The 26,850-nt window shown below is 40.2% G+C and overlaps 2 protein-coding genes across 11 annotated transcripts in view; both read right to left on the minus strand.

The window, feature by feature from the left end:
• The window catches only part of LOC121062454 (chromodomain-helicase-DNA-binding protein 1-like), an 82,747-nt gene that overhangs the window by 26,977 nt on the left and 28,920 nt on the right, over nt 1-26,850 (minus strand). For 5 of the 10 annotated variants that reach the window (XR_005815563.1, XM_040542449.1, XM_040542451.1 and 2 more), the window contains exons 4-18: nt 24,552-24,578; nt 23,361-23,428; nt 17,506-17,655; nt 16,965-17,224; nt 8,903-9,128; nt 7,860-7,960; nt 7,423-7,601; nt 6,813-6,940; nt 6,521-6,737; nt 5,868-5,957; nt 4,878-5,068; nt 3,624-3,812; nt 3,292-3,454; nt 415-567; nt 36-107 (exon numbers count right to left, since the gene is read on the minus strand). Coding sequence is in view for 9 of the 10 variants with exons in the window: in XM_040542449.1 (XP_040398383.1) it covers nt 36-107; nt 415-567; nt 3,292-3,454; nt 3,624-3,812; nt 4,878-5,068; nt 5,868-5,957; nt 6,521-6,737; nt 6,813-6,940; nt 7,423-7,601; nt 7,860-7,960; nt 8,903-9,128; nt 16,965-17,224; nt 17,506-17,655; nt 23,361-23,428; nt 24,552-24,578 (2,214 nt within the window). In the remaining variant the exon portion in view is untranslated. The remainder of the gene's footprint in view (nt 1-35; nt 108-414; nt 568-3,291; nt 3,455-3,623; nt 3,813-4,877; nt 5,069-5,867; nt 5,958-6,520; nt 6,738-6,812; nt 6,941-7,422; nt 7,602-7,859; nt 7,961-8,902; nt 9,129-16,964; nt 17,225-17,505; nt 17,656-23,360; nt 23,429-24,551; nt 24,579-26,850) is intronic. The other 5 variants (XM_040542455.1, XM_040542452.1, XM_040542453.1 and 2 more) reach the window with 1 other exon arrangement.
• Nucleotides 10,168-12,400, minus strand: LOC121062456. Its single transcript, XM_040542457.1, has 2 exons — nt 12,137-12,400; nt 10,168-11,288 (listed from the first exon to the last, which is right to left on the minus strand). The coding sequence occupies exon 2, from the start codon at nt 10,927-10,929 to the stop codon at nt 10,282-10,284; it is 648 nt and encodes a 215-aa protein (XP_040398391.1). The 5' UTR covers nt 10,930-11,288; nt 12,137-12,400; the 3' UTR covers nt 10,168-10,281.

A 26,850-nucleotide genomic window follows, 5' to 3' on the forward strand; every position in this document is an offset into this window, starting at 1 on the left:
ATAGATTTAAAAACCACCACCCGCTAATACCATACCTCTGATCCTTCTGCATTAAAATGATCCAGTGCTTGTTTCCTCAATTCCCCTTTTATTGATCCATCAAGTCTCTAAAGAGATCAAATATTACAGTTAAAGAGGAACTCTCATACTATATTCAAATCAGAGCAACTTGAAATCTCAATTGCCAAAACAATTAGGGGCAAGGAGAAGAGTAATGTAACATTTTACACCACCTTTCTAATTTATCAGTTTCATTTCAAAACACCATTTATCATATAGTAATTGTCAGTCGTCTTTTTCTGTACATAAAATTAAACTTTTATAAATCCTTCTACAAAAAAGGACACTTTTCGTTTTCTTAAGCTAAAGTGGCAAAGATCAAGGCTTCTTGGCTACTACCAGCAAAATTCCTACCTGAAAAGGAAACTGACGATACTTCAAATATTCTGCTAGGATGTCTAGCATCCTCACCATCTGAGAGAAAATCAGTACTCTGTTGCCACGTTCTCGTAGACGAATCAGTAGCTTGTCAAGAAGGATTAGTTTCCCACTGCTTCGTATTAAATGCTACAAAGACAAGAAAAGGTGTATTGCAAAATAAGTTCACCTTAACACTAATATACACTGCAGTTGGTTAGACTTTTTTTAAGGTTTTTAAGGTTTACGTTTTTTTAAGGTTTAAGGTTTGCTTTCTTGTCTACTGGAATGGGAAGAATGACAGAAATTTTGTCATTCCTTTAAAAATATGTTTTAAAATGTGCACACAATAGTCCCCTAGAACTAAATAACACATTCAGATGACCATACTATACCACTATATACATTTACTAGTATGCAGCATTAATTGAATATGAAAGTTTAATAAGGATTTAGTCAGTCCTGATCTCATAAAAACTCATTATAAAAGCATAGAGTACTCTAATTGAAAGCAACAGGAATACTAACTAGCATGTTTTAAAGGAAATGCATTTCTCAGCTTTGGCTAATAAAACATCATCTTAACATTTCATAAAAAAAATGTAAGCAAATAAACTGTGCTACAAGTTAGAGCAGTTGAGATATAGACTCAATTTTTTCCTACCAAATAATCATTTGGTAAGAAGTAAGATTACCTTACTAATTTAGTACTACTTACTCCTTGCTTTCCATCTTTTGAACAGAAATAAGCACTGCTATTTGACCCTCTAATTATTTTTAAACAATAACTAATCTGTCAAGTTTCTCAGGCAAGTTAAAAGTGAGAGGAATTTTGTTTGTAGAGCCCAAGAAGCTTTAGATGGCTTACAGCATTATACCTTCTCAGCTCCAGTGGGAACAACTAGAAGAGAAATTCAGATGCACATTGAATTTAATGTTGAAAACATTAGGCCTCTTTAAGGTGAAGAGGCTCAGGATAGAATTATGTAGAATAAAAAAAATGGAGTTAGGTGCTTTTATTCCTTTTGCCTGAAATGAGAAGGATGTATCATTCATAATAAGAGTTAGCAAAGCTTATTCAGATGAGCCAAGGAAATCATTATTAAAAATATGCAATTATTACAAATAATGGCTGAACAGTTCTAAAGAGTTTAATTATAATTTAGGTAGTTAGAGTATGCCACGTTGTAAATTAAATACCCTTTAGCTTTGAGAAACACTTTATAATATAAAACACCTTGAAATCACAAGCTGTCACTGCACAATCTAGTAGTTTTGGGAAAGTCTTGAAATTATGAACTTCAAAGCTTACAGAAAAAAAAAATTGATCATTAGAAACATTTGTGTTGGTATAAACTGCTGCCAGGTGCCCACCAAGCCGTTCTCTCACTCCCCCTCCTTGGCAGGATAAGGGCAGAAAGTATGATGAAAAAAAAAAAAAAAAGAACAACAGAACTCATGGGTTGATATTAGGACAGGAAGATCACTCACCAATTACCATCATGATCAAAACAGACTCAGCTTGGGGAAGATTAATTTAATTTATTGCCAATTAATAACAGTGTAGAGCAGTGAGAACTAAAAGCAAACTAAAAACCACCTTCCCCCCAATCCATCCTCTTCTACATCCTCCCCCTGAGTGGAGCAGGGGAGCAGGGAATGAGGATTGCGTTCAGTCTATAACGCTTCATCTCCGCCACTCCTTCACGGTCACTCTCTTCCCCTGCTCCAGTGTGGGGTCCTGCCTATGGGATGCAGTCCTTCACAAACTGCTCCAACGTGGGCTTCCCACAGGCTGCAGTTCTTCAAGAACTGCTCCAGCATGGGTTTTCTCCACAGTGTGCAGTCCTTCAGGAACACACTGCTCCAGTGTGGGTCCCCCATGGGCTGCAGCTTCCTTCAGGGTATATCCACCTGCTGTGGCATGGGGTCCTCCATGGACTGCATTGTGGATATGTGCTCTGACATGGTCCTCCAAGGGCTGCAGTGGGACAACCTGCTTCACCATGGTCTTCTCTGCAGGCTACCTGGAGCACCTCCCCCTTCTTCACTGACCTTGGTGTCTGCAGGATTGTTTTTCACATTTTCTCATTCGTCTCTCTCACAGCTGATGTGCAGCATTTTTTAAACTTCCTTAAATACGTTATCACAGAGGTGCAACTAGCATTGCTCATTGGCTCAGCTTTGGCCAGTGGTGGGTCCCTTTTGGAGTAAGCTCTTATCTGACCTGGGGCAGCTTCTGGTCTCTTCTCAGAGGCTGCCCCTGCAACACACCTGCTACCAAAACCTTGCGACGTGAACTCAATACAAGTACAAAGATTGGTTAATATTTACAAAGCAAACAAACAAACAAACAAAAAATGCAACAAAACCCTGAAGAAAAAACAAAACAATCACAAATCATCTTTAGTAGTGATGCTTACAGGTATTTTCATTTATAACAATAAAAATCAGACTAAGCTTTGGATGTTTATTACTTTTATTTCCTTTCAGTTTGGTTGTTTGCAGGCATGCAGCGAACAGTGTTTGTTTACAAAAAAGCTTGAAGAGATTATGCAGATCACTTTCTGCTATCACATGGACTGTTGGTGCTTTGCCAGTCATGCATTTGCACAGAGATGCTTTATTTAGTACTGATCTCTCTATTATTCAGTTCTAGCTAAGAAATAAAAAACAATTCACTTACCTGTAAAACCCAGGATGTACATTTAATAGAGAACTTGTTTATTAATATTAAATATTAACATTATATAATTCTATTAATATACTTTAATAAGAACTAATAAATTGCTAGAACACTATAAAATTACTGCATGTATATTAGAGATGGAAAACAACTTCATAAAAATAAATTAAAAAACAAGGTGGTATTACCTGTAAGGCCTCCTGTTTATTATAGAATTCATTATCATCTGGTGGTTTAATGAGGTAGCAATGGTTACAACACTTCTTGAGTTCCATCATGATGTTCAAAAAGCCTGAGGTACTGCCTTTTGAACCTTTACTCAGGGCTTTATAATTCCTGGTTAAAATCCACCTATGATATAGAATGTGTAGTGGAAGTAATTTCTAACATGTCATATTTCCACAAATGGTAAGCTCTCAAAATATCATTTCAAATTGCATCATGAGAATTATTATACTTCATTACTTTTCATACAGACATCTAATTAAAATAGTGGGATTTTAAAAGTGTCATTACTTACTTGTAATATTGCTTCTGTAATGCACTCATTTCCATCCTCAAAATTTGCTCAACCTTAGCAGGTAAAGACTTTTCTACATCTTTTTTAACTCTTCTGAGTAGAAACGGTTCAAGTTCTTTGTGAAGACTTGCATAACCAAACTCTCTCCCTTTGCCATGCTCCTCTTCAAAATCTTCCCAGGAAGAAAACCTTCAACATAAGAAAGAATAAAGGGAGAATAGTGACATAGTATGAATGACCTGAAGAAGCAACAGCCAAGAAACAGAACATATAAAACCCATAAATATACCACATGCACACAAACGCATATGGACTCATTCCCCACTCCCCTCTGTTTCATTCAATAAATTTCTGAATTTTCATCTCACAAGAAATTCTAAACATTTTGTCTGCAAATAGTAGAATGGAAGTTTCCAAACACTTTTGCAAAATGAAAGTTCAAAACAAACTACTGAATTTTAATTTCTCCAGTGAAAGCTCTGCATTTTACTTTTCTGCATGGAAACCCAGGTAGAAGGTTACAGAAATTCCATTATTATATTTCTCAAGAGCAGCATGAAAAAAAAAGTTGCATGGCTAGGGGGAGTGCAAGAGAACAGACCACTTTACATACTTTTTGCAGATTGGATGGTCTAGCTGAAATTTGATTATCCTCTGATATGCGCTAACAGACTAAGAAAATGGACTGTAAGGTTCTGAAGAAGTCAATGTAATGCATAGCTCTGAAATTGGAGCTACAGTGATTTGTATTCACAAGATATCTGAAAGGAACATGTGCTCTCATTTATTCCAGATATAAACAGAGGTCACTACAGAATAACGTCAATACAATAAACGTATTGTATGCAAACCATAAGGCTGCCTGACTGAACTACTGCATATCGGGCATCATGGTACAAACTTGTTCTCATTAATGGTACTAACACAGAAAAGAAGACATCCTCAGCCCCATTCTGTTTCCATACAGTAAGTCCATGTGGTTTTCCTTTTAGATTAAGATACGTCTTTTCAGGGACATGACCCATATATCAATCCACCCTTTTTGTGGACTGCTAAAACAGAAAAAGCAGCAACTGCTACCAGAACGATTTATCAAAAATAGTATGAAAAAGTATGTACATCTATTTTATATAAGATATTTAAACTGTTTCACAATGCAATTCTCTACCTCTGCTGATTCTCCAATCACTAAAATATTCCACCATAAGAAACTTGATAAATAAATAAAAAGAATCATGTAAAACTCTTCCTTACTTTTCTGGCATGATGAAGTGCAGCAAAGACCAAAGCTCTTTGAGGGAGTTTTGCAGAGGGGTTCCAGTAATAAGAAGACGATGATTAGACTTGAAGTCTATTAAAGTCTTGTACAGAAGGGAATCATCATTTTTTAAACGATGAGCTTCGTCAACCCCTATAAACACCCAATTCAGACCACCAAGGAATGACTTAAAGAAATTGGGGTGGGGGAAGAAGACATTAAACGAGTTAATATATTATGGAATTTCCAACATTTTACATGAGGTTATAAATCCCATCACTTTTTTATTTTAATACCATATGGACACCTATGCATTTTTAGCATCAGTTATAGTTTTTATGTTTGTAGGATTCAACAAAAGGTTACGGAAGCATCCCAAGTTTAAAAGGAAAGAAAAAGGCTAAATAAAGTTGATCTATAAATTTTCAAATAAAATAAAAAAAAAATCAAAATAGACTCTCTTCTTTCCAGTATGTACAAACAAATGAAGTAAAGAAGTTCCACTCATTTGGCTTTCAGTTAAAATTTTCATATGCCATTAGGATTAACAATAACTCTATGGGCTACCATCATAGAAATAGTAAGAATATACATACTACTGCACACACAAATACAAAGAAAACATGGATTTCAGAGTTGTGAATCACAGGTGTTTGGGGCTATGGGTTGGTTTGTTTTTTTTCAGTTCCTGGATGATAGTCTACAAAGAAGTAGAGCATTTTGAGAAGTGAAGAAATTACTACAGTAATGAGAAGCCCAAGCAAACTGATATGGAGAAAAAAAAAAGGGGGGGGGGGAGAAAGCCACACCACACATACAGAAAACCTAAATGTGTTTAAAAAAAAAAAAAAAAAGAACACTTCACTGTCATGCTTCTAAAAGCAAAGTTGTCATACTCCACATCCAGAACCAAAATACGTGCAACTCAAAAACATTTGTCAAATGTAAAACTCATTTAATCACCCTGAAGAAATAAGTGTGATTACCTTATCCTTCAGCAAAATTTCATAAGTTGTTAGAAGTATATTAAATTTTAATCGTTTGATCTGTGGATGCAGCCATTCATGAGTTCTTATCTACAAAAAGAATCAAGTGAATTGTAAGCTAGAAGAAAAACAGTCTTATTGGTCAGTATGACTTTAAGAACTACAGCAATATAAATGTTAAGTGACATACAATAATCTGATCACAAAACAGGAACACAGTACTCAAGCTATTAATTTAAACTTCTGAAAAAATGACAAAATTTCCACAAAACTGTTTTTTTTTTTTTTTTTTTTAATTTAACAGTTACTTACATTCCTCATTTCAGAAAAAGAATTAGAATTGTGGCTGGTATACTTAAATATTTATTTTTATTTTATGGACCTAAATAATTGCATGACAAAAGACAATTTATTTTCAAATGCAAGGTTGCATTTTTAATCGTTTTTATTATTAAGCAGGAAGGGAATCTTTCACATACATTTATATCAGAACAAAATTTAAGCTTTATTTTGCATTTTAAACACATAAAATATTTCAAATAAGTATTTGCTCATTATTAATCAAAATATCGGAGATTAGCATAAGACAGGAACATGAAATGAGTCTTGCTTTTTACCACTAAGCTTTTTCAATGATACAAAGAAATACTCACCATATTTCTGCTAGTTATATCTCCTAAGTAAACCACAGCATTCATCTGAGGAGCCCAAGTTTGAATCTCTCTTTGCCAAGATGTCAAGGTAGAAAGTGGCACGACCAGCAAAAAAGGCCCATACAGTTGATGTTCATGGAACAGGTAGTTCAGAAAAGAAATTGTTTGTATTGTTTTTCCCAGACCCATTTCATCTGCAAGAATACAACTATTCCCTCTAAAAAAAAAAAAAAAAAGTTTTATAAATGCTTACAATTTAAAAACAGCAAAACTCATTTGAGACTATACTTACTTGCACCATGAGTGAGCAAGCCAATTCAGTCCATTTAACTGATAATCTCTTAACTCTAAACTCTCATGTCCTCCAATATAAGATGGCTGCTTCTTTAGTGCAACAAACCTTGGCCTCTGTTTAAGAATCTGTCAAAAGCAAACTGAGCATCAGTCCTGCTACTGACTGAAGATACCAAAATGTTTTCCTATAGAAACAAATTAGCGGTAGGAATTTGTTGAGTTACCAATTCTACCGTTTATTCAGCACAGACAACTAGGCCATACAACATCAACTCACTTGCAAGTTGAAAGGAACTTGATGGCTGAACTAAATTCCACAACAGAAGTGACATTAACTCTTTCACAGAGGATACTTTTAAAAAACTAAGAATACCAAATTCCATCTTTGAACGGTAATAAAAGAAGCAGGGAACAAATATCTACAAAAAACTATTCTCAATAATGATACTTACTTCATATATAAATATAGCTATCATTACTATTCTGAACAACCTTCAAAAATATTTTATAATTAGCATCTAATCTCAGGATGCATAAAATACTTCAACTTTTTTTTTCTTTTTTAAAATTATCACAACTGTATAAATCCATTGCAATTACACACTCACCTTGCAGTCCTTAAATGGAGTGGTCTTGGACTGATTTCTGCTAAAATACTCATCAATACATGCCTGAAATTTTTTGGCAATGAGAGCACCGTCTTCCCAGCTACATTCTGAGTAAGGCAGACCCTGCCATTTGCAATAGTAATCTGGATAACCAGCTGCTGATTTCTGATTTGAATGAGCTGCAGAAATGTATCAGAGATACCAGATCAATATTTTCCTTTTGTATTTTAAGAAAGCACTCATTTTAAGTGATAAGACAACATGAACTAGTTTCACAGCAAAGACAGTACAATGAGTTTTCTCTTTATCAGATTTTGTTTTGCCTTAAGTTGTTAGGGATATTTATAACCTAAATTTCTTAACTATAAAGGCAACGTGAAAGCAACGAACACAGAATATTCTCAACACCGTTTTCCGTCTGCAAGTTTATCACGTACCAATTATCCTTTCCACTACTTGATATTGTTTATGTAGATCATCTGTAAGTTCCTGCTGGCAGTTATAATATTCCACATCTTCTGGAGAAGCATTTTTCAGCCTGAAATGGAAATTTATTTACAGCATTTATTACATTATGTAGTTATAAAACTAAGAAAATGCGACAATTCTAAAGCTCTGAATGTAAACATCATGGGAATGCTACTTAGAGAGCTTCTTTGAAGGAACTACAACTCTGAAGGAAATTCCTGCTATAGAAGTGTTGCATCTGGCCTGAGAAAGCTAAATTAAGAGACATTTCTATCAGCTACAGCTTGTACTAGTTATGCAGATAATTTACAATGTCTATTCTCAACAGCGAGTAGTATACTTCACGTGGTATTTTCGTGAAACAGCACTAATGATGGTTCATGGTAATAAGAATCCATCTTATGAGTATGAGGTGCTAAAAATCCCACCAGCATTCACAGATTATATTAAACACACTAATAAAATTGAACACAAAAAGGTAGCACTAAAACATAAGAATTTCTTCAGTTCTTGGTTCTGAGGCTTTAAAGGAAGTTTGAGCCAAAAAAGTAAATGCTGTAATGTTTTGAGTGCTTTAGGAATTTCAGTTCTTTTTTTCTTTACTTTTTATTTTTAATAATCTCTGCAGGAATTCCTGAAGCACTCTGATCAAAGTACAACCAATGACAAAAATAGTAAAAGGTAAGATTTAAAACAAAACCAGAAAACTCACCACTCACCTTGTTAAAACTTCATTTATAACATGCATTAAAGTCTAGGTGCAAAAGCTGCTTCCTTAAGAGGCCTGATTTTACAAAAGGTGTGAGTATACTCACTTTCTCAACCAGATTTGGAATGCTCAGAATGTTACAGGATCATAAGTATTAGGGAAGCTTCAACTTATATTTTGTCTTCCTGTTGTAAAGGCACTTGATATGCCTTCATAAAGAGGCAACGGAACATACATAAACACAATAAAACATCTATACTGTTACAAAACATGCAACATGGAAGTAGTTATAAAAACACTTACCATCGTTTTGTTTCCTGATACTTTTTCTTATAGTTGTCCAGTTTCTTCATTCCTTTAACATTTTGTTGCTTCAGGGTTTCCTCAGTTTCCCAAGTATTATGTATGTGTGACCAACCTTTCCATTTAATAAGATACTGAACTTCTCCTGGCTCCTTTGACTTTTCAAAACCAATATTTGGGTCACCATCTGCCTCGACTGCATAGATAGTGGTTGCAGCACCAGTGGCTGAATAAGACACCACACCATTAGGCTTGATTAAGAATGCACTGCCATAAATTAAACAGTAAAAAATTTACTGCAGAAAACAATCTGATGTTTCTACCTAAGCATGTACCTTGACTAATTTCACCTACAATACTTAAGTCACTCCTCTTATTTGAATATTACGATGAAACTAAGTTAATACATGCAAAAATATTCCAAAGAATCAAAACAGAAACCAAAAAACTCTGCATTGAACCTATAGTACCTCATCTTTTCTTATTAGAATTTTCTTGTCGCCCCTAGTTTTTCTAGTGAACCCCAGGGAACGCTCCACAAGGACTGCTTGATGCCATCTTTACTATATTCTTCTCATCTCTGAGCATATAATAGATATTTAACATTAGGCTTGATCAGCCTTGCAACTTGAAAAACCTACTATTCAATTATTACTATGGAAGCTATAAAAACAATTAACTGAATTGCAGAATGGCTGAGGTTGGAAGGGGCCCTCTGGAGGTCATCTGGTCCAAGCCCCCTGCTCAAGCAGGGACACCTAGAGCAGGTTGCCCAGGACCATGTCCAAACAGCTTTTGAAGATCTCCAAGGAGGGAGACTCCACAACCTCTCTGGGCAACCTGTTCCACTGCTCCATCACCCACACAGTAAAAAGAAAAAGAAAAAAGTGTTTCCTGATGTTGAGACGGATCCTCCTGTGTTTCCATTTGTGCCCACTGCCTCTTGTCCTGTCACTGGGCACCACTGAAAAGAGCCTGGATCCATCCTCTTTGCATCCTCCCTTCAGGTATTTATAGACATTGATGAGATACCCCTGGGCCTTCTCTTCTCCAGGCTAAACAGTCCCAGCTCTCTCAGCCTCTCCTCATAGGAGAGATGTTCCAGTCCCTTAATCATTTTTGTGGCCCCTTTGTTGGACTCTCTCCAGTAGATCCAGGTCTCTCTTGTACTGGGGAGCCCAGAGCTGGACACAGAACTCCAGGTGTGGCCTCACCAATGCTGAGTAGAGGGGAAGGATCACCTCCCTCCACCTGCTGGCAATACCTTGCCTAATGCAGCCCAGGATATCATTAGCCTTCTTTGCTGCAAGGACACATTGCTGGCTCATGCTCGACTTGGTGACCCCCAGGACCCCCATAGACTTTTCTGCAAGGTTGCTTTACAGCTGGGTGGCCCCCAGCATGTACCGGTGCCTGGGGTTGTTCCTTTCCAGGTGCAGGACTTTGTACTTCCCCTTGTTGAACTGCATGAGGTTCCTCTCTGCCCATTTCTCCAGTCCGTCCAGGTCCCTCTGGATGGCAGCAAGACCCTCTGGTGTATCCGCCACGCCCCTCTGTTTTGTGTCATCTGCAAACTTGCTGAGGGTACACTCTGCCCCATCATCCAGATCATTAATGAAAACGTTGAACAGGACTGAGTCCAGTACTGACCCCTGCAGTACACCCCTAGTTACTACTGGCCTCCAACTAGACTTTGTGCCGCTGACCACCACCCTCTGGGCCCAGCCATTCAGACAGTTTTCAAACCACCTCGCTGTTTGCCCATCCAGCAACGGCCACTTTAACAGCTTGTCTATGGGGATCTTATGGGAGACAGTGTCAAAGGCCTTACTGAAGTCCAGGTAGACTATATCCACTGCTTTCCCCTCATCCATTAGGCTGGTCATATCATTATAGAAGCTTATCAGGTTGGTCAAGCATGACTTCCCCTTGGTGGATCCATGCTGGCTCCTCCTGATGGTTTTCTTGTCCTTCATGTACCTGGAAATGGTTTCCAGGATTAGCTGCTCCATTACCTTCCCAGGCATCGAGGTGGGGCTGACTGGCCTGTAGTTCCCAGGGTCCTCCTTCTTGCCCTTTTTGAAGATAAGAGTGACATTTGCTTTCCTCTAGTCTTCAGGCACTTCTCCCAGTCACCATGATCAAGCAAAGATTATCAAGAGTGGCCTTGCGAGGACATCTGCCAGCTCCCTCAGTACTTGTGGGTACATCCCATCAGGGCCCATGAATTATGAATGTCCAGTTTGCTTAAGTATTCCTTGACCTGATCATCTCCCACCACGGGTCCATCTTCCTTCCTCCAGCCTTTCCCCCAGGTCTCTGGGACCTGGGATTCCTGAGGGCCAGTCTTGATGGTAAAGACCGAGGCAAAGAAGGCATTCAGTACCTCGGCCTTTTCCCTGTCCCGTGTAACCAGGTTCCCCATCTTGTTCAGCAATGGGCCCACATTTTCCCTAGCCTTCCTTTTGTCACTTATGTATTCATGAATGACTCCTTCAGACTTTGAAACTAGAGAAGTTATCAAATAAGCTAGCATTCACCCACACTTGCTATGCTGTGTGCATTTTTAATCCATGCACTTAAAAGTAGCTATAGAAAAGAATACAGAAAATATTATTTTAAAAAAAAGGAAATACTAAAGGTGTTTCAGATATTAGAGGACAACACAATAGGAACTATAAAGGACCCTAACTATACAGTTTCAATATATTTCTGTATATTCTTTTGAAAATAAAAGGAACTATTATATATTGTATGATCATATAGAATATAAGTATTGTTAAAGAAAATGAAGGTGGTAATTTTTTTGCAGAATATGGAGTAATACAGAAAGCTTAAAATAATAACTGACAATAAGAATGCAAAACTGGTAGTTACAGTGCATAAAACCATAGGCTTTTACCATACTATCAAACGAGAAAACTGAATGATCGTCACTAATGTGGATTAAACAAGATAATAGGTAAAGTGTAAAAAAAGAGGAAGTAGTCTTCCAAAATTGAAAGGTTTGTCTTTCTGGCTTTCTACATAAATACCACATATGAAGAAAGGAAATAATTTAATTTCATGTTATAATCAAGGCAAAAGGTTGGGTATACTATTTTCTCTTCAGCCTAAGGATTTTTGGTGTACTGATCTAATTTTAATGTAAACCAGATTCCAAATTGCTACACAAATATAATCAAATGAGTTTACCTTTCAAGTAAAGACCAAGGCAAAGAAGGCATTCAGTACCTCGGCCTTTTCCCTGTCCCGTGTAACCAGGTTCCCCATCTTGTTCAGCAATGGGCCCACATTTTCCCTAGCCTTCCTTTTGTCACTAATGTACTTACAGAAGCCCTTCTTATTGTCCTTGACATCTATGGCCAGATTCAATTCCATCTGGGCTTTGGCGTTCCTAATCTCATCCCTGGATGCTCAGACAATGTTTCTGCATTCTTCCCAGGTTACCCATCCTTGCTTCCACTTTCTGTATGCTTCCTTTTTATGTTTTAGTTTGGCCAGGAGCTCCTTGATCTTTCATTCTGGCCTCCCAACATTTTTGCCTGATTTCTTGCTCATTGGGATGTACTGATCTTGTGTTATGTCTTCCTAACCTCTTTTTACAACGTTTTCCCCCCTGCATTTGGAATTTTATGTGGAGTAAGTTTTAATTACATTCAGTCTGTATTACTGCTGCTAGTATGCTTCATCTGTAAACAAGCTCATTTCTGTGAGAAGAGCCAAGAAAGGAAGTGGACCCAACCAGATGCAGGGTCTAGATCTAGCAACAGAGAGTGACAATAACAAAGAACAGCACAAACAGTAACAACATCTAAGCATACAGAATATAAGAAGCCTTGTCCAAAAGGCTTTTAACACAGCAGTGATACTTTGCATTTGAGTAAGGGGCTGGAGTAAAGATACAATGGCATTTAGGACAGTATGGGAGAAGGAAGGTGAGAGGGAAGAGAGTGCAAGCTCTATGGCATATCAGAAACTCTAGAAATTAGGTATAATCCATGAAGAAAGGCAGTTTTGAAGTGTGAGGGCGGCCAAATTTTCTATGATTTGAACCCTAATTTTCAGACTAAAAAACACTTAAGTAGGATACTGCATCCTATCAGCTACTGAAAATGAGACCCCTATCATAATTCATAAAATTTTAGAAATTCATATCCAAGCACATTACTGAAATTGTAGGTGCACTTTGTAGCCATTCCACCATCCATTGTATTGTATTGAGACTAATTATACAGAAATACCTGAAATCACCATCTCAGTGCTTCAGCCTTCCCAATACCATCCTTTAGGGTTCAGCCTACTGGTTAGATGCCCTATCCAGTCTATTTTCTCTGCCTCAGTATAAACAGTTTATACCTATCATGTAATCAATAAACTGTACAAATAGTAGTTTAACAGCATGGTATGCAGTTGTGTAATATAGAGCTATCTTCAACATATTTTTTTCTTTTTGCATTAGTTATGTAAGTTCTTCTATGTTTCATTTTATAAAGCTTACAAAAGAAACATACGCATATGAGTATGAAAAACAAGATGACTCCCTGGTATTTTTAAACTTATTGTTTACAAACATCACAGGTGACCTACAGCTGAGAACAACTGACATTTATATTGCACAATGTACTCCACCATCTTCCTGGAGCCTGGATCAGGGATATTACCAGGATACTCCCCAGCCTGCTGCGCTCCACAGACTACTACCCACTACTGATCTTCCAGATAGGTGGGGAGGAAGCTGCATCCCATAGTCTGAGGGGAATGAAGAAAGATTTCAAGGCCTTGGGACGGCGGTTGGTGAAAGAGTCTGTTGCACAAGTCACTTTCTCTTCCCTCCTTCCATTCTGGGGTGATGATGTGGGATGGAATAGAAGGATCCAGTCCATGAATGATTGGCTATGTGACTGGTGCTACAGGCAGGGCTTTGGGTTCTTTGATAATGGCTGGTTTTATAAGACACCAGGCCTGACAGTAATACGTGGGAAAGGTTTATCTCACAGGCAAAAGGGTTCTGGGACGGGAATTAGCAGGGCTCATTTGGAAAGCTTTAAACTAGATCTGAAGGGGGATGGGGTTGTAGCTGGGCTTGCACCGGTGGGGCAGCACTCTAACAGTGAGGAAGACCGGGAGGCCTCCCACCCCCCTAGGGTGAAATCGGCGTGCTCAGCTCGCTCCCTGAAGTGCCTGTACACCAATGCACGCAGCATGGGGAATAAGTAGGAGGAATTAGAAATCCATGTTCAGTCAGGAGACTATGATCTCTGATCTCATAGCAATTACAGAGACATGGTGGGACAGCTCACGTGACTGGAATGTGGTCACGGATGGGTATGTCCTTCTCAGAAAAGACAGGCCAGCAAGGCAAGGTGGCGGAGTTGCTCTTTACGTGAAAGAGCAACTACATTGTATTGAGTACTGTCCAGGGGCAGATGAGGAGCGAGTTGAGAGTCTGTGGGTGAAAATTAAGGGGCAGGCTGGCAGGGGGATAATGTTGTGGGTGTCTATTACAAGCCACCAGATCACAATGAGGAAGTTGACGAGGCCTTCTACAGGCAGCTGATAGCAGCCTCGAGAACACAGTCCCTGGTTATTGTGGGGGATTTCAACTACCCTGACATTTTCTGGAAGGCCTACTCAGCCAGCCATCCGCAGTCCAGGAGGTTCCTTCAGTGTATTGATGATAACTTCCTGATGCAAATGGTGGATGTGCCAACTAGGAGAGGAGCGCTGCTGGATCTTGTCCTCACTAACAAGGAGGGGCTGGTTGAAGCGGTGAAGGCTGAAGACAGCCTTGGTTGCAGCTACCATGAGATGATGGAGTTTAGGATCTCGTGTGGCAGGAACAGAATACCGAGCAGAATTGCAACCCTGGACTTCAGTAGGGTCAACTTTGGCCTTTTCAAGCATTTGCTAGGGGAAATCCCATGGGACAAGGTACTTGAAGGAAAAGGGGCCCAAGACAGCTGGTTAGCTTTCAATGACTGCTTCTTCTGAGCTCAAGAACAGAGCATCCCAACAGGTAGGAAGTCAAGAAAGGGAGCCAGGAGACCTGCATGGTTAAACAGGGAACTGCTGGGCAAACTCAAGTGGAAGAGGAGAGTCTACAGATCATGGAAGGAGGGACTGGCCACTTGGGAGGAATATAAGGCTGTTGTCAGAGGATGTAGGGAGGCAACTAGGAAAGCTAAGGCCTCCTTAGAATTAAACCTTGCAAGAGGGGTGAAGGACAACAGAAAGGGCTTCTTCAAATACATTGTGGATAAAACTAACACTAGAGGCAATGTAGGCCCACTGATGAATGAGGTGGGTGCCCTGGTGAGAAAAGATAAAGAGAAAGCAGAGTTACCGGATGCCTTCTTTGCCTCTGTCTATAATGCCGGAGGCTGTCCTGAGGAGCCCCGTACCCCTGAGACCCCACAGGAAGTCAGAATAAAGGAGGAGTTTGCCTTGGTTGATGAGGGCTGGGTTAAGGACCGATTAAGCAAGCTGGACATCCATAAGTCCATGGGTCCTGATGGGATGCATCCGCGGGTGCTGAGGGAGCTGGCGGAAGTAATTGCTAGACCACTCTCCATCATCTTTGGTAAGTCGTGGGGAATGGGAGAGGTGCCTGAGGACTGTAGGAAAGCAAATGTCACTCCGGTCTTCAAAAAGGGCAAGAAGGAGAACCCGGGTAACTATAGACCGGTCAGCCTCACCTCCATCCCTGGAAAGGTGATGGAACAACTTATCCTTGGCATTGTGTCTAGTCATATCAAGGATAAAAGGATCATTAGGGGCAGTCACCATGGCTTCACCAAGGGGAAGTCGTGCTTGACCAACCTGATAGCCTTTTATGAGGATATAACCACGTGGACAGATGATGGAAAGGCAGTGCACGTGGTCTATCTTGATTTCAGTAAAGCCTTTGACACCATCTCCCACAGCATCCTTGCAGCTAAACTGAGGAAGTATGGTCTGGATGATCGGGTAGTGAGGTGGACTGTGAACTGGCTGAAGGGAAGAAGCCAGAGGGTTGTGGTCAATGGGATGGAGTCGAGTTGGAGGCCTGTATCTAATGGAGTCCCTCAAGGGTTGGTACTGGGACCAGCATTGTTCAATATATTCATCAATGACTTGGAAGAGGGAATGGAGTGTGCTGTCAGCAAGTTTGCTGACGACACTAAACTGGGAGGAGTGGCTGACATGCCGGAAGGCTGTGCTGCCAGCCAGCGGGACCTAGACAGGCTGGAGAACTGGGCGGGGAAAAATTTAATGAAATATAACAAGGGCAAGCGTAGAGTCCTGCATCTGGGCAAGAACAACCCCAGACACCAGTATAAGTTGGGGACTGCCCTGCTGGAGAGCAGTGAAGGAGAAAGGGACCTGGGGGTCGTGATGGACAGCCGGATGGCCATGAGCCAGCACTGTGCCCTTGTGGCCAAGAAGGCCAATGGCATCCTGGGGTGTATCAGAAGGGGTGTGGTTAGTAGGTCGAGAGAGGTTCTCCCCCCCTTCTACTCTGCCCTGGTGAGACCGCATCTGGAATATTGCGTCCAGTTCTGGGCCCCTCAGTTCAAGAAGGACAGGGAACTGCTTGAGAGAGTCCAGTGCAGAGCCACAAGGACGATTAAGGGAGTGGCGCATCTCCCTTATGAGGAAAGGCTGAGGGAGCTGGGTCTCTTTAGCTTGGAGCAGAGGAGACTGAGGGGTGACCTTATTAATGTTTATAAATATGTAAAGGGTGAGTGTCAGGAGGATGGAGCCAGGCTCTTCTCAGTGACATCTAATGATAGGACAAGGGGCAATGGGTGCAAGCTGGAACATAGGAGGTTCCGCTTAAATATGAGACAAAACTTTTTTACGGTGGGGGTGACAGAACACTGGAACAGGCTTCCCAGAGGGGTTGTGGAGTCTCCTTCTCTGGAGACATTCAAAACCTGCCTGGATGCGTTCCTGTGTGACATGATTTAGGTGTTCCTGCTCTGGCAGGGGGATTGGACTAGATGATCTTTCAGGGTCCCTTCCAATCCCTAACATTCTGTGATTCTGTGATCTTAAGAACACTGATTAAAAAAAATACCTCCTTTTCGGCCAATTCGACTATCCATAAACTTCTCTATAGTTTCAAATTCATCTTCTTCAGGCTGTGGGACATCTTCTCCACAAACTTCCAGCAAGTCATCAGAATCTGTCTTAGCTTCTTCAGCTTCTTTGTAACTAACATTGACTGTTGCCTGGCGACGAGATCCTCTCTTGTCATAATCGTCATCATCATCATCTGATGAATCAAGCTGCCTCTTTTTCTGTCCTGCATTCTTTTTGCCACTTTTTGGCTTAATTCTTGAAAACAATAAAATAGAACAGCGGGGTTTCAACATGTACAACCACAAGCCTTCTGTATTTGTTTCTAAATACATATATTTCATGACTGCTCAGTTACACCACTTTCAGATACAGTACAGAGGCATTCAACACAAAACACTGGTATGATAACACCTTTTGTAGCTTAGTCTTCAGTTTCTGTAAAATGTATTAATGTTTTCATTTGCCTGTACGGTAGTACAATACTCAATTTCTAATTTGAAATAGTACTAGAGTATCCAAAATGTGAGACTTCTTACCTCCTTGGAGGTTTCCGGCTTTTGACCTTGTTTTTTGGCTCATAGTCAGATTCACTCTCTTCACAACTGCTTTTCTCTCTATCTTCCTCTGATTCAGAATCAGAACCAGTTCCCGATACTGACCCTGACCCAGACATTTGCCAGTCTTCACTGTACATATTGAAAGACAAAACAGTAACTCACATTAGTTTTGTTTTCTTTTATAATCAGGTATTCACCACGGGTTTGCTGCTTTAATTTCAACATTCTCCATAGAAATAAAAATGTTACAATCATTATTTCAGCAGAAAGAACAGAAAATTATCATGAATGGATAACAGATGGGTAAAAATGCATAATGTCTTCAAAGGGAATTGAATTGTTTTCTATTATCAAGATGTAAATTAAAAAAAATCTGGATTTCTGTATAAATTACAGCTTTAAGAAATGAATTAACTTGACATAAAAAAAGCACTTAAGACTTTAGCTGAAAAGATACATGTTTACTGGAACTTACCTATGCTCAAATCATAAACCCCCTTAAAATTATATTTTGTAGAGTCCAAAATTCTCTGATAATTATGTTCACTGTGCCTCATGTGAGAAATCAGCAACTTTGGCACAGGAACCAAAAATAATGCAGAATCAGATGTGAGAAACACACTTGAACCAAGGCAATCTGAAAGGCACTGGCTCCCAAAAGCCTTCACTGAGCTCCCAGATCAGTACTTCACACCCATACAAGATATGAGTAAGCCACTTGTGACTTCCAGTGGCAGTATCTCTGTGCTGCTGCTTAGCTGAGATGATCCATTTGCAACAAGAAAGAAGCACCCACTGATCAACAGTATCTTACCTCAGATTCCTGAAACACCTAAAAGACAATGCAGTCATTGGCCATAGCCAACACAGGTTTATGAGGGAGAAGTCCTGCTTAACTAACTTAATTTCCTTTTATGACAAGGTTACCCATCTAGTTGGCCAAAGGAAGCCAGTAGATGTAATTTTTTTGGATTTCAGCAAAACTTTCAATACTGTTTCTCACAGTATCCTTCTGGACAAAATGTCCAACATACAGCTAGATAAATACATAATACGATGGGTGAACAATTGGCTGATGGGTCAGGCTCAAAGGTTTATAGTAAATGGGATTACATCAGGCTGGTGGCCAGTCACTAGTGGGGTTCCGCAGGACTCCATTTTAGGGCCAGTTCTCTTCAATATTTTTATAAATGACCTGGACGCAGGACTCAAATGTATACTAAATAAGTTTGCGCATGATACTAAATCAGGAGGGGCTGTTGACTCCCTTGAGGGTAGAGAGGCCTTGTATAGAGATCTTGACAAATTAGAGGGCTGAGAAATTTCGTATGAAATTCAACAAGAGCAAGTGCTGGATTCTGCACCTGGGACAGGGCAACCCTTGATATATGCACAGATTGCGGGATGAGAGGCAGGAGAGCAGCCCCACAGAAAGAGATCCAGAGGTTCTGGTTGATAGCAAGTTGAATATGAGTCAGCAGTGTGCTCTGGCAGCCAAAAGGGCCAATCATATCCCGGGGTGCATCAAGCATGGCAGAGCTAGCCATTTGGAGGAAGTGATTGTCCCATTCTACTCTGTACTGATACAGCCTCACCTTGAGTACCATGTGCAGTTTTGGGCAGCACAATAAAAGAAAGATATGAAACTATTAGAGAGTGTCCAAAGGAGGGCTACAAAGATGGTGAAGGGTCTAGAGGACAGGACGTATGAGGAGCAGCTGAGGTCACTTGGTTTGTTCAGCCTAGAGAAGAGGAGACTGAAGGGTGACCTCATCACAGTCTACAGCCTCCTCACAAGGCAGAGCAGAGGGAGGCACTGATCTCTTCTCTCTGGTGAACACTGATAGGACGCAAGGGAGCGTACCTATGCAAGGGAGCATAAAGCTGCATCGGGGAGGTTCAGGTTGGATATTAGGAAATGGTTCTTCACTGAGAGGGTGGCTGGGCACTGGAATGGGTGCCCCAGGGAAGTAGTCATGGCACCAAGCCTGCTAGAGTTCAAGAAGCATTTGGACAACACTGTCAGATGTGTGGTTTGATTTCTGGATAGTCTTGTGTGGAGCCAGGAGTTGGACTCGATGATCCTTGTGGGTCCCTTCCAACTCGGGCTATTCTATGACTCCAAGTTTACAAAGGCAAATTTAATATTAATAGCTTGGGGAAGGGAGAGTCTGGCATGCATTCTTGAAAGGTTGCTAAATCTTTATACTACCATCTATTATCAGGTTTAGGGGTCTTTGACCAAGATGCTGTATGGGGTTTACATGGCAAGGGTTTGGTAGCAGGGGGGCTGCAGGGGTGGCCTCTGCGAGAAGAATCCAGAAGCTGCCCCATGTTAGGTAAGAGACAATTTCAGCCACCTGAAAAAGGGACCTGCTGCTGGCCAGAGCTGAGCCAATGAGCAACATTGGTTGTGCTTCTGCGAGAGCATAATTTTAAAAAGGGAAAAACAAAAAAAAAAAACCTGCTGTGCAACAGCAGCTGGGAGAGAGGAGTAAGAAACAACCCTGCAGACACCAAGGCCAGTGAAGAAGGAGGGGGAGGAGGTGCTCCAGGCGCCAGAGCAGAGGTTCCCCTGCGGCCTGTGGTGAGGACCACGGTGGAGCAGGCTGTCCCTCTGCAGCCCATGGTGTACCATGGTGGAGCAGATTTCCACTCTGCAGCCTGTGGAGGAGCCCACAGTGGAGCAGGTGTATCTGGCCTGGAGGAGGCTGCAGCCCATGGAAAGCCTATGCAGGAACAGACTCCAGGCCAGAGCTACCGCCCATGGGGGACCCAGGTTGGAGCAGTTTGCTCCTGAGAGATAGACCCCATGGTATAGACCCATACTGGAGCAGTTCTTGAAGAGCTGCTGCCTGCGGGAAGCCCACGCAGGATCAGTTCGGGAAGGACTGCATCCCATGGGAGGGACCCCATATTGGAGACACAGGAAGAGAGTGACTGTGAAAGTGAGGCAGAGATAAAGCATTATGGACTGACTGCAACCCCCATTCCCTGTTCCCCTGTGCGGCTCAGGGGGAGGACATAGAACAAGGTGGATGGGGAGGGGGAAAGGTGTTTTCATTTTGCTTTTAGTTTCTCAGTGTTCTAGTCTGCTAGTGATAGGCAATAAATTGTATTAATCTCCCTATGCTGAGTCTGTTTTGCCCGTGACGGTAATTGGCGAGCAATCTCCCTGTCCTTATCTCAACCCTTGAGCCATTTCCATGATACTTTCTCCTCCTTTCCCTTTGAGAAGGGGGAGTGAGAAAACAGTTGTGGGGGAGTTCAGCTGCCCAGCAGGGTAAAACTACCACAGATGCTCAAACAGTACTGATGTCCTTCTAGAACTAGAATATTACTCAAAGGCCTCTTCATTAAATTTACGATCACAAAGCCTAAGATTCAGTACTTCAACTCTTCTTTCACTTGAATATGCACTGGTTCTAGAAATTACATTTTTATTGTGGTCAATACATATGTGCATCTTGGAAATGCTATAAAATCATCCATCTCCTTGAAATATTTTTTCCGTAAGCAGTAAATTAAGAAACATGCAAACAACATCCCTCCAAAGCAAAACAAAAATACAAGAACCAAAACAAACAACCCCCCCAACCTCATACAGCTCTATAATCTGTATTTATTTGGAGAATCTCCATACTTTACTGGATGCAGGGGAAAACATGACTACAAAGGATAAGGAAAAGGCTGAGCTTCTTTACATCTGTCTTTACTAGTCTGACCACTTATCCCCAGGGTACTCAGCCTCCCAACCTGGAAGTCTGGGACAGGGAGCAGAAGAAACCCCCCACAACTCAGGTGAAAACAGTTAGAGACCTGCTGCTCCACCTGGACTGTCACAAGTCCATGGGGCCAGATGGGATCCACCTGAGGGAGCTGGCGGATATGATTGCTGGGCTGCTTTCCATCATCTATCAGGAGTTGTGGTCATCCAGAGAGGTCCCAGATGACTGGACACTTGCTAATGTGACACCCATCTATAAGAATGGTCCATAAGGAGGACCCAGGGAACTATAGGCCTGTCAGCCTGACCTCGGTGCCAGGAAAGGTGATGAAGCAGGTCATCTTGAATGCAATCACACAGCATATGTGGGACAACCAGGGGATCAGGCCCAGTCAGCATGGGTTCATGAAAGGCAAGTCCTGCCTGACCAATCTCATCTCCTTCTATGACCAGGTGATCAGCATGGTGGATGACGGAAAGGTTGCTGACATGAGACAATGAGAAGAACTCATTGAGAGCAGCCCTACAGAGAAGGAATTGGGGGTTCTGGTGGACAAAATCTTGACATGAGCCAGCAGTGCACGCTTGCAGCCCAGAAGGCTAACTGCATCATGGGCTGCATCAGCAGAGGAGTGGCCAGCAGGTCGAGGGAGGTGATTGTCCCCCTCTACTCTGCCTTTTTGAGGCCTCAAAACAAAAACAAAAGGTCCTAGAGCACAAGTCCTAAGAGGAGCGGCTGAGGGAACTGGGGTTGTTTAGTCTGGAGAAGAGGAGGCTCAGGGAAGACTTTATTGCTCTCTACAAGTACCTGAAAGGAAGTTGTGGGGAGCTGGGGGTCGGCCTCTTCTCGCAGATAACTAGCAATGGAACTAGAGGGAATGGCCTCAAGTTGGGCCAGGGGAGGTTCAAGTTAGAAAGTAGGAGACATTTCCTCTCAGAAAGAATAGTTAGGTATTAGAATGGGTTGCCCAGGGAGGTGGTGGAGTCACCATCCCTGGGGGTGTTTAAGGAAAGTTTGGAGTTGGTGCTTAGAGATATGGTTTAGCGGGTGATGTTGGTGGTAAGGGGATGGTTGGGACCAGATGATCTTGGAGGTCTTTTCCAACCTTAATGATTCTATGATATAGACAATATATAAAACATCATACTCTATGGTTTGATCCTGTACTAAGTTATATAGAGAAATCTGATCTGCATGTCATAAAACAACTGCAAACATACTTGTTCAAAACAGTCAGAAATGAAAATTGAAGTACTGGATACATGAGATTATTTGGTTACTAGTTTCTAAACTTAATATATATTTCCTGTAACAGAGTATGTTTTTAGGTGTTATCACATTCTTAAATAACAGTGGACTATAAAAAACAATTCATCACTATAGAAGTACCATCTTGCATAGCAAGCTTTTTTTATTTTTATTTTTTCAACTATCATTTCTTGAAGACATCATATTGACAACCCTGAATATTGAGATGATTCATTAACTGGAGAAGAAGAGAGAATGATTCAATTTCTATATACTGTTCATTAACAGACACACCCACCCTTCCAAGGTCATTAAGTTTATTCTCCTCTCATTGTGGCAATGAGAAGGTATAATCTTTTTCATAAACTTTTTGATTTACAGCTTAAAACCATCTCAACTTCAATTAAAGTGTCTTGGGTAGTCAATAAAGCTAATTACTGTCAAACCTGTAGTAGTTTTTGGAACTTTTGTTTCTAAAGTGTTTAAAAACTTTGCATGGACTATGGAATTCCAACAAATTTTATCTTAGACAACCTACTTAAGCAATTTCCCATTTCTTCAATAATTTTTAAAGGCTTCAGCTCAAAAATATGCCACAAATATGACTATTTTAAATATAAAAATTACTGGTGAATATTCTTCAACAACACTTTAGGTAATGCAGTCTCTTTTGCTCAGAAATGAATAATGATATATATATATGTTCCTTTGAGAGTATTTATTTTAAAATATTCTAAAACATCACTCAAAATCAAGAAGCACAAGATTATTTATTTTAAGTGCAGAGAGATGGTCTGGGTAATTACAAGCATATGTTGCCATAACAAAAAATGATGATATTTATGAAAAATAACTTACTCTCTATGTCTTTTCTTTTTGGTTTCACTAGATGAGTCATCTGCAGAATCTTCACTGCTCGATAAATCCTGCAGATGAAGTAAAGAACATATATGATTCATTATCACAAAAAGAATGAAGTGTTTTTACTATTAAAAAGATAATTCAGCTCCTACTTTCAAACTGAAATCATATTTTTCATGTCTTGTCTTCTTCACCCCCCCCCCCAGTATACTCACTGATATTGAGTAAGATTGGGATTACTATTGATTCTGTATTTCTCCATCTATGAATATACTAGAACTCAAGAAGATACCACAAAAAACAGCCTTAAAAAATAATCATTGTGCCTACATATAGTCAATGTTTAAACTGCTGGAAGTTAATACATCAAGATTTAAGTTCTATCAAAAGCTTCAATAAAATTTCCTGCCCTTTGAGAGTTCTCTCACCTTTAAACATGACTAAGAAATTTTTCAGAGTACTAGGTATGTTTCTTCTCTTTCTACTCCTAAACGAAAAAAAAAACTTAAAATTTTCTTTAAAATTATCTTAAAAAATCCTAAAACCCATCTAATGGGGAATAAGTTTACATCATTTTTACAATGAAAAAGAATTTTCAGGAAGAGTATTTAGCAACAGCTCAACAGCTGTAAATTAACATTTTAACTCTTTATGATTAACTCCTTTGTTTAGTTTTAATGATGAGCAGCTAAACTTGACCAAAAAAAAAAAAACACCACACAACATTAAATAGTAATAAGTAAAGACTTGTGACCACAGTGGAATCAAATGATCGATCCCACTAACTACAGTGGAACTGAGTGCAACCTCAGCAAGTTTGCAGATAACACCAAGTTGAGTGGTGTTGTTCATATGACAGAAAGAAGGGATGCCATCCAGAGAGACCCTGACAAGCTTGAGAAGCAGGCCCACATGAACCTCATGAAGGTCAACAAGGCCAAATGCAAGGCGCTGCACCTGGGTCAGGGCAATCCCAAACATGAACAAAGCTTGGGCTATAAATGGATTGAGAGCAGCCCTGCAGAGAAGGGCCTGGGGGTATTGGTGGATGAAAAATTGGATGTAAGCCAGCAGTGTGCGCTTGCAGCTCAGAAAGCCAATCCTATCATGGGTTGCATCAAAAGAAGCATGACTAGCAGGTTGAGGGAGGCGATTCTCCCCCTCTACTCTGCTCTTGTGAGACCTCACCTGGAGTACTGCATCCAGTTCTGGGGTCTGCAGCACAAGAAAGAGGTGGACCTGTTAGAGTGAGTCCAGAGCAGGGCCGCAAAAATGATCAGACAGCTGGAATACCTCTCCTCTGAAGACAGGCTGAGGGAGCTGTGGTTATTCAGCATGAAGAAAAGGCTCTGGGGAGACCTTATTGCAGCCTTTCAATAATTAAAGGAGGATTATAAGAAAGATGGAGAGAGACTTTACAAGGACATGTAGTGATGGCACATGTAGTAATGGTATTAAACTGAAAGAGATATAAGAGATAACTGAAAGATATATTAGATATAAGGAAGAAATTCTTCACTGTGAGGGTGGTGAGGCACTGGAACAGGTTGCCCAGAGAAATTGTGGATACCCCCATCCCTGGAAGTCCTCAAGGTCAGGTTGGATGGAGCTCTGGGCAGCGTGATCTAGTGGAAGGTGTCCTTGCCCATGGCATGGGGGTTGGACTAGACAATTTTTAGGGTCCCTTCCAACCCAAACCGTTCTGTGGATCTATGATTCAATGCTTACCTTTTCTTTTTTTAATAACAAAGGAAATATGAAAATCTGCTTTATATGTAATTCTAATTCACAGTCACTAATGTCCTTGAAATATGTTCATACTGCACAAAGTCAACATCTGTTTAGCCTATGCTTTATGTTTTAAAAATTGCTAAAATTAAGGTATGGGTCTTAAAATACAATAATTATTTTATGACTGTTACAGAAGTTGCAAAAATCTAGTTTTCTACTCTATATAGACTTGTGGGATTTTTGTTGTGTTTTGTTTTTTTTTTGAAAACTGCAGGAACTATCTTTATATAGAAACAATAATGAGAAAGTCTTTTAGTATTTTAGCTGTCTTTATTGAACTTAGAATGCAGAAATACAATGGAACTTAGTACTACGTGACTTGAAAGTTTTGTCCATACATCACAGTATATCTAGCTAAAAATACTAATCTAGACTGCTCTAATTTTGGCACAACTTACCTGAAAACATGCAAAGATTTTTTTTTCTGTTTCCTTATATGCATGTCACTTTTATAGACTAAATACAGACTTTTTATACACACACACAAGAGAACAACTTGGCTTTACATAATTTCATTCTAACATGGGGCAATGAGACATGGATGTTTAGACTTTAATAGAGTAACTTATATGTTATTCACCTCTTCTGAACCACTGCCTGATGAGGCTATCATTTGCTGTTGTTGTTTCTTGAGCATTATTGATCCCTGCACAGCAAGTATATTTTGGACTGGACTTCCAAAACTGAATTGGAATTCAGATACAAGAGTCACTTAAACATGTTGAAACTTTACAGTTTACCACATATTTACTTTTCTTAACATGAGCAGCATCACTATTAAAATCACAGAATAGTTGAGGTTGAAAGGGGCCCTCTGGAGGTCATCTGGTCCAAGCCTCCTGCTCAAGCAGGGACACCTAGAGCAGGTTGCCCAGGACCATGTCCAAACAGCTTTTGAAGATCTCCAAGGAGGGAGACTCCACAACCTCTCTGGGCAACCTGTTCCACTGCTCCATCACCCACACAGTAAAAAAGAAGAAGAAAAAAAAAAGCGTTTTGTGATGTTGAGACAGATCCTCCTGTGTTTCTGTTTGTGCCCACTGCTTCTTGTCCTGTTACTGAGCACCACTGAAAAGAGCCTGGATCCATCCTCTTTGCACCCTCCCTTTGGGTATTGATAATATCCTCCCTGAGCCGCCTTTTCTCCAGGCTAAACAGTCTCAGCTCTCTCAGCCCTTCCTCACAGGAGAGATACCCCAGTCCCTTAAAGAAGTATCTCAATTTTATTAATTTAAAAAAATAAAAAAAATACTCCCTGTTTGTAAAGTAAACTTTTAAACTGATCCAGGTAAGTCTTTTCAGGCTGCTTAGCTGATACGTGTTTGCTTCATATGGGAATACTGAAGTACATGAACAAAAAAATAAAAGAGAATCCTTAACAGTCTGAATCTCACAGTAGTGAATATTTTATTACCTTTCATAGATATGGTCTGTCATTCAAATTAAGGCCGTATGTCACAGAGAAACAGAGGAGAGTTTGGGTAATTTTCAACCGCTGGATTTAAGAGATTTCTAAATAACACTTTATTTCTAATTTTAGCAAACTTTTCCCCATACAGAAAACAAAATGTATGTAAGCCTGAAATTGCTGTACAATGACTTATTGATATGAAGAAACTAAGCACTAGAGAAACAACTTAAATAAAATTTTAGAAATAATGTCACTTTGTCTTGAAAAATATACAATAAGTTAATA

This window comes from Cygnus olor, chromosome W, assembly GCF_009769625.2.
Source record: "Cygnus olor isolate bCygOlo1 chromosome W, bCygOlo1.pri.v2, whole genome shotgun sequence".
NCBI lineage: Eukaryota > Metazoa > Chordata > Aves > Anseriformes > Anatidae > Cygnus > Cygnus olor.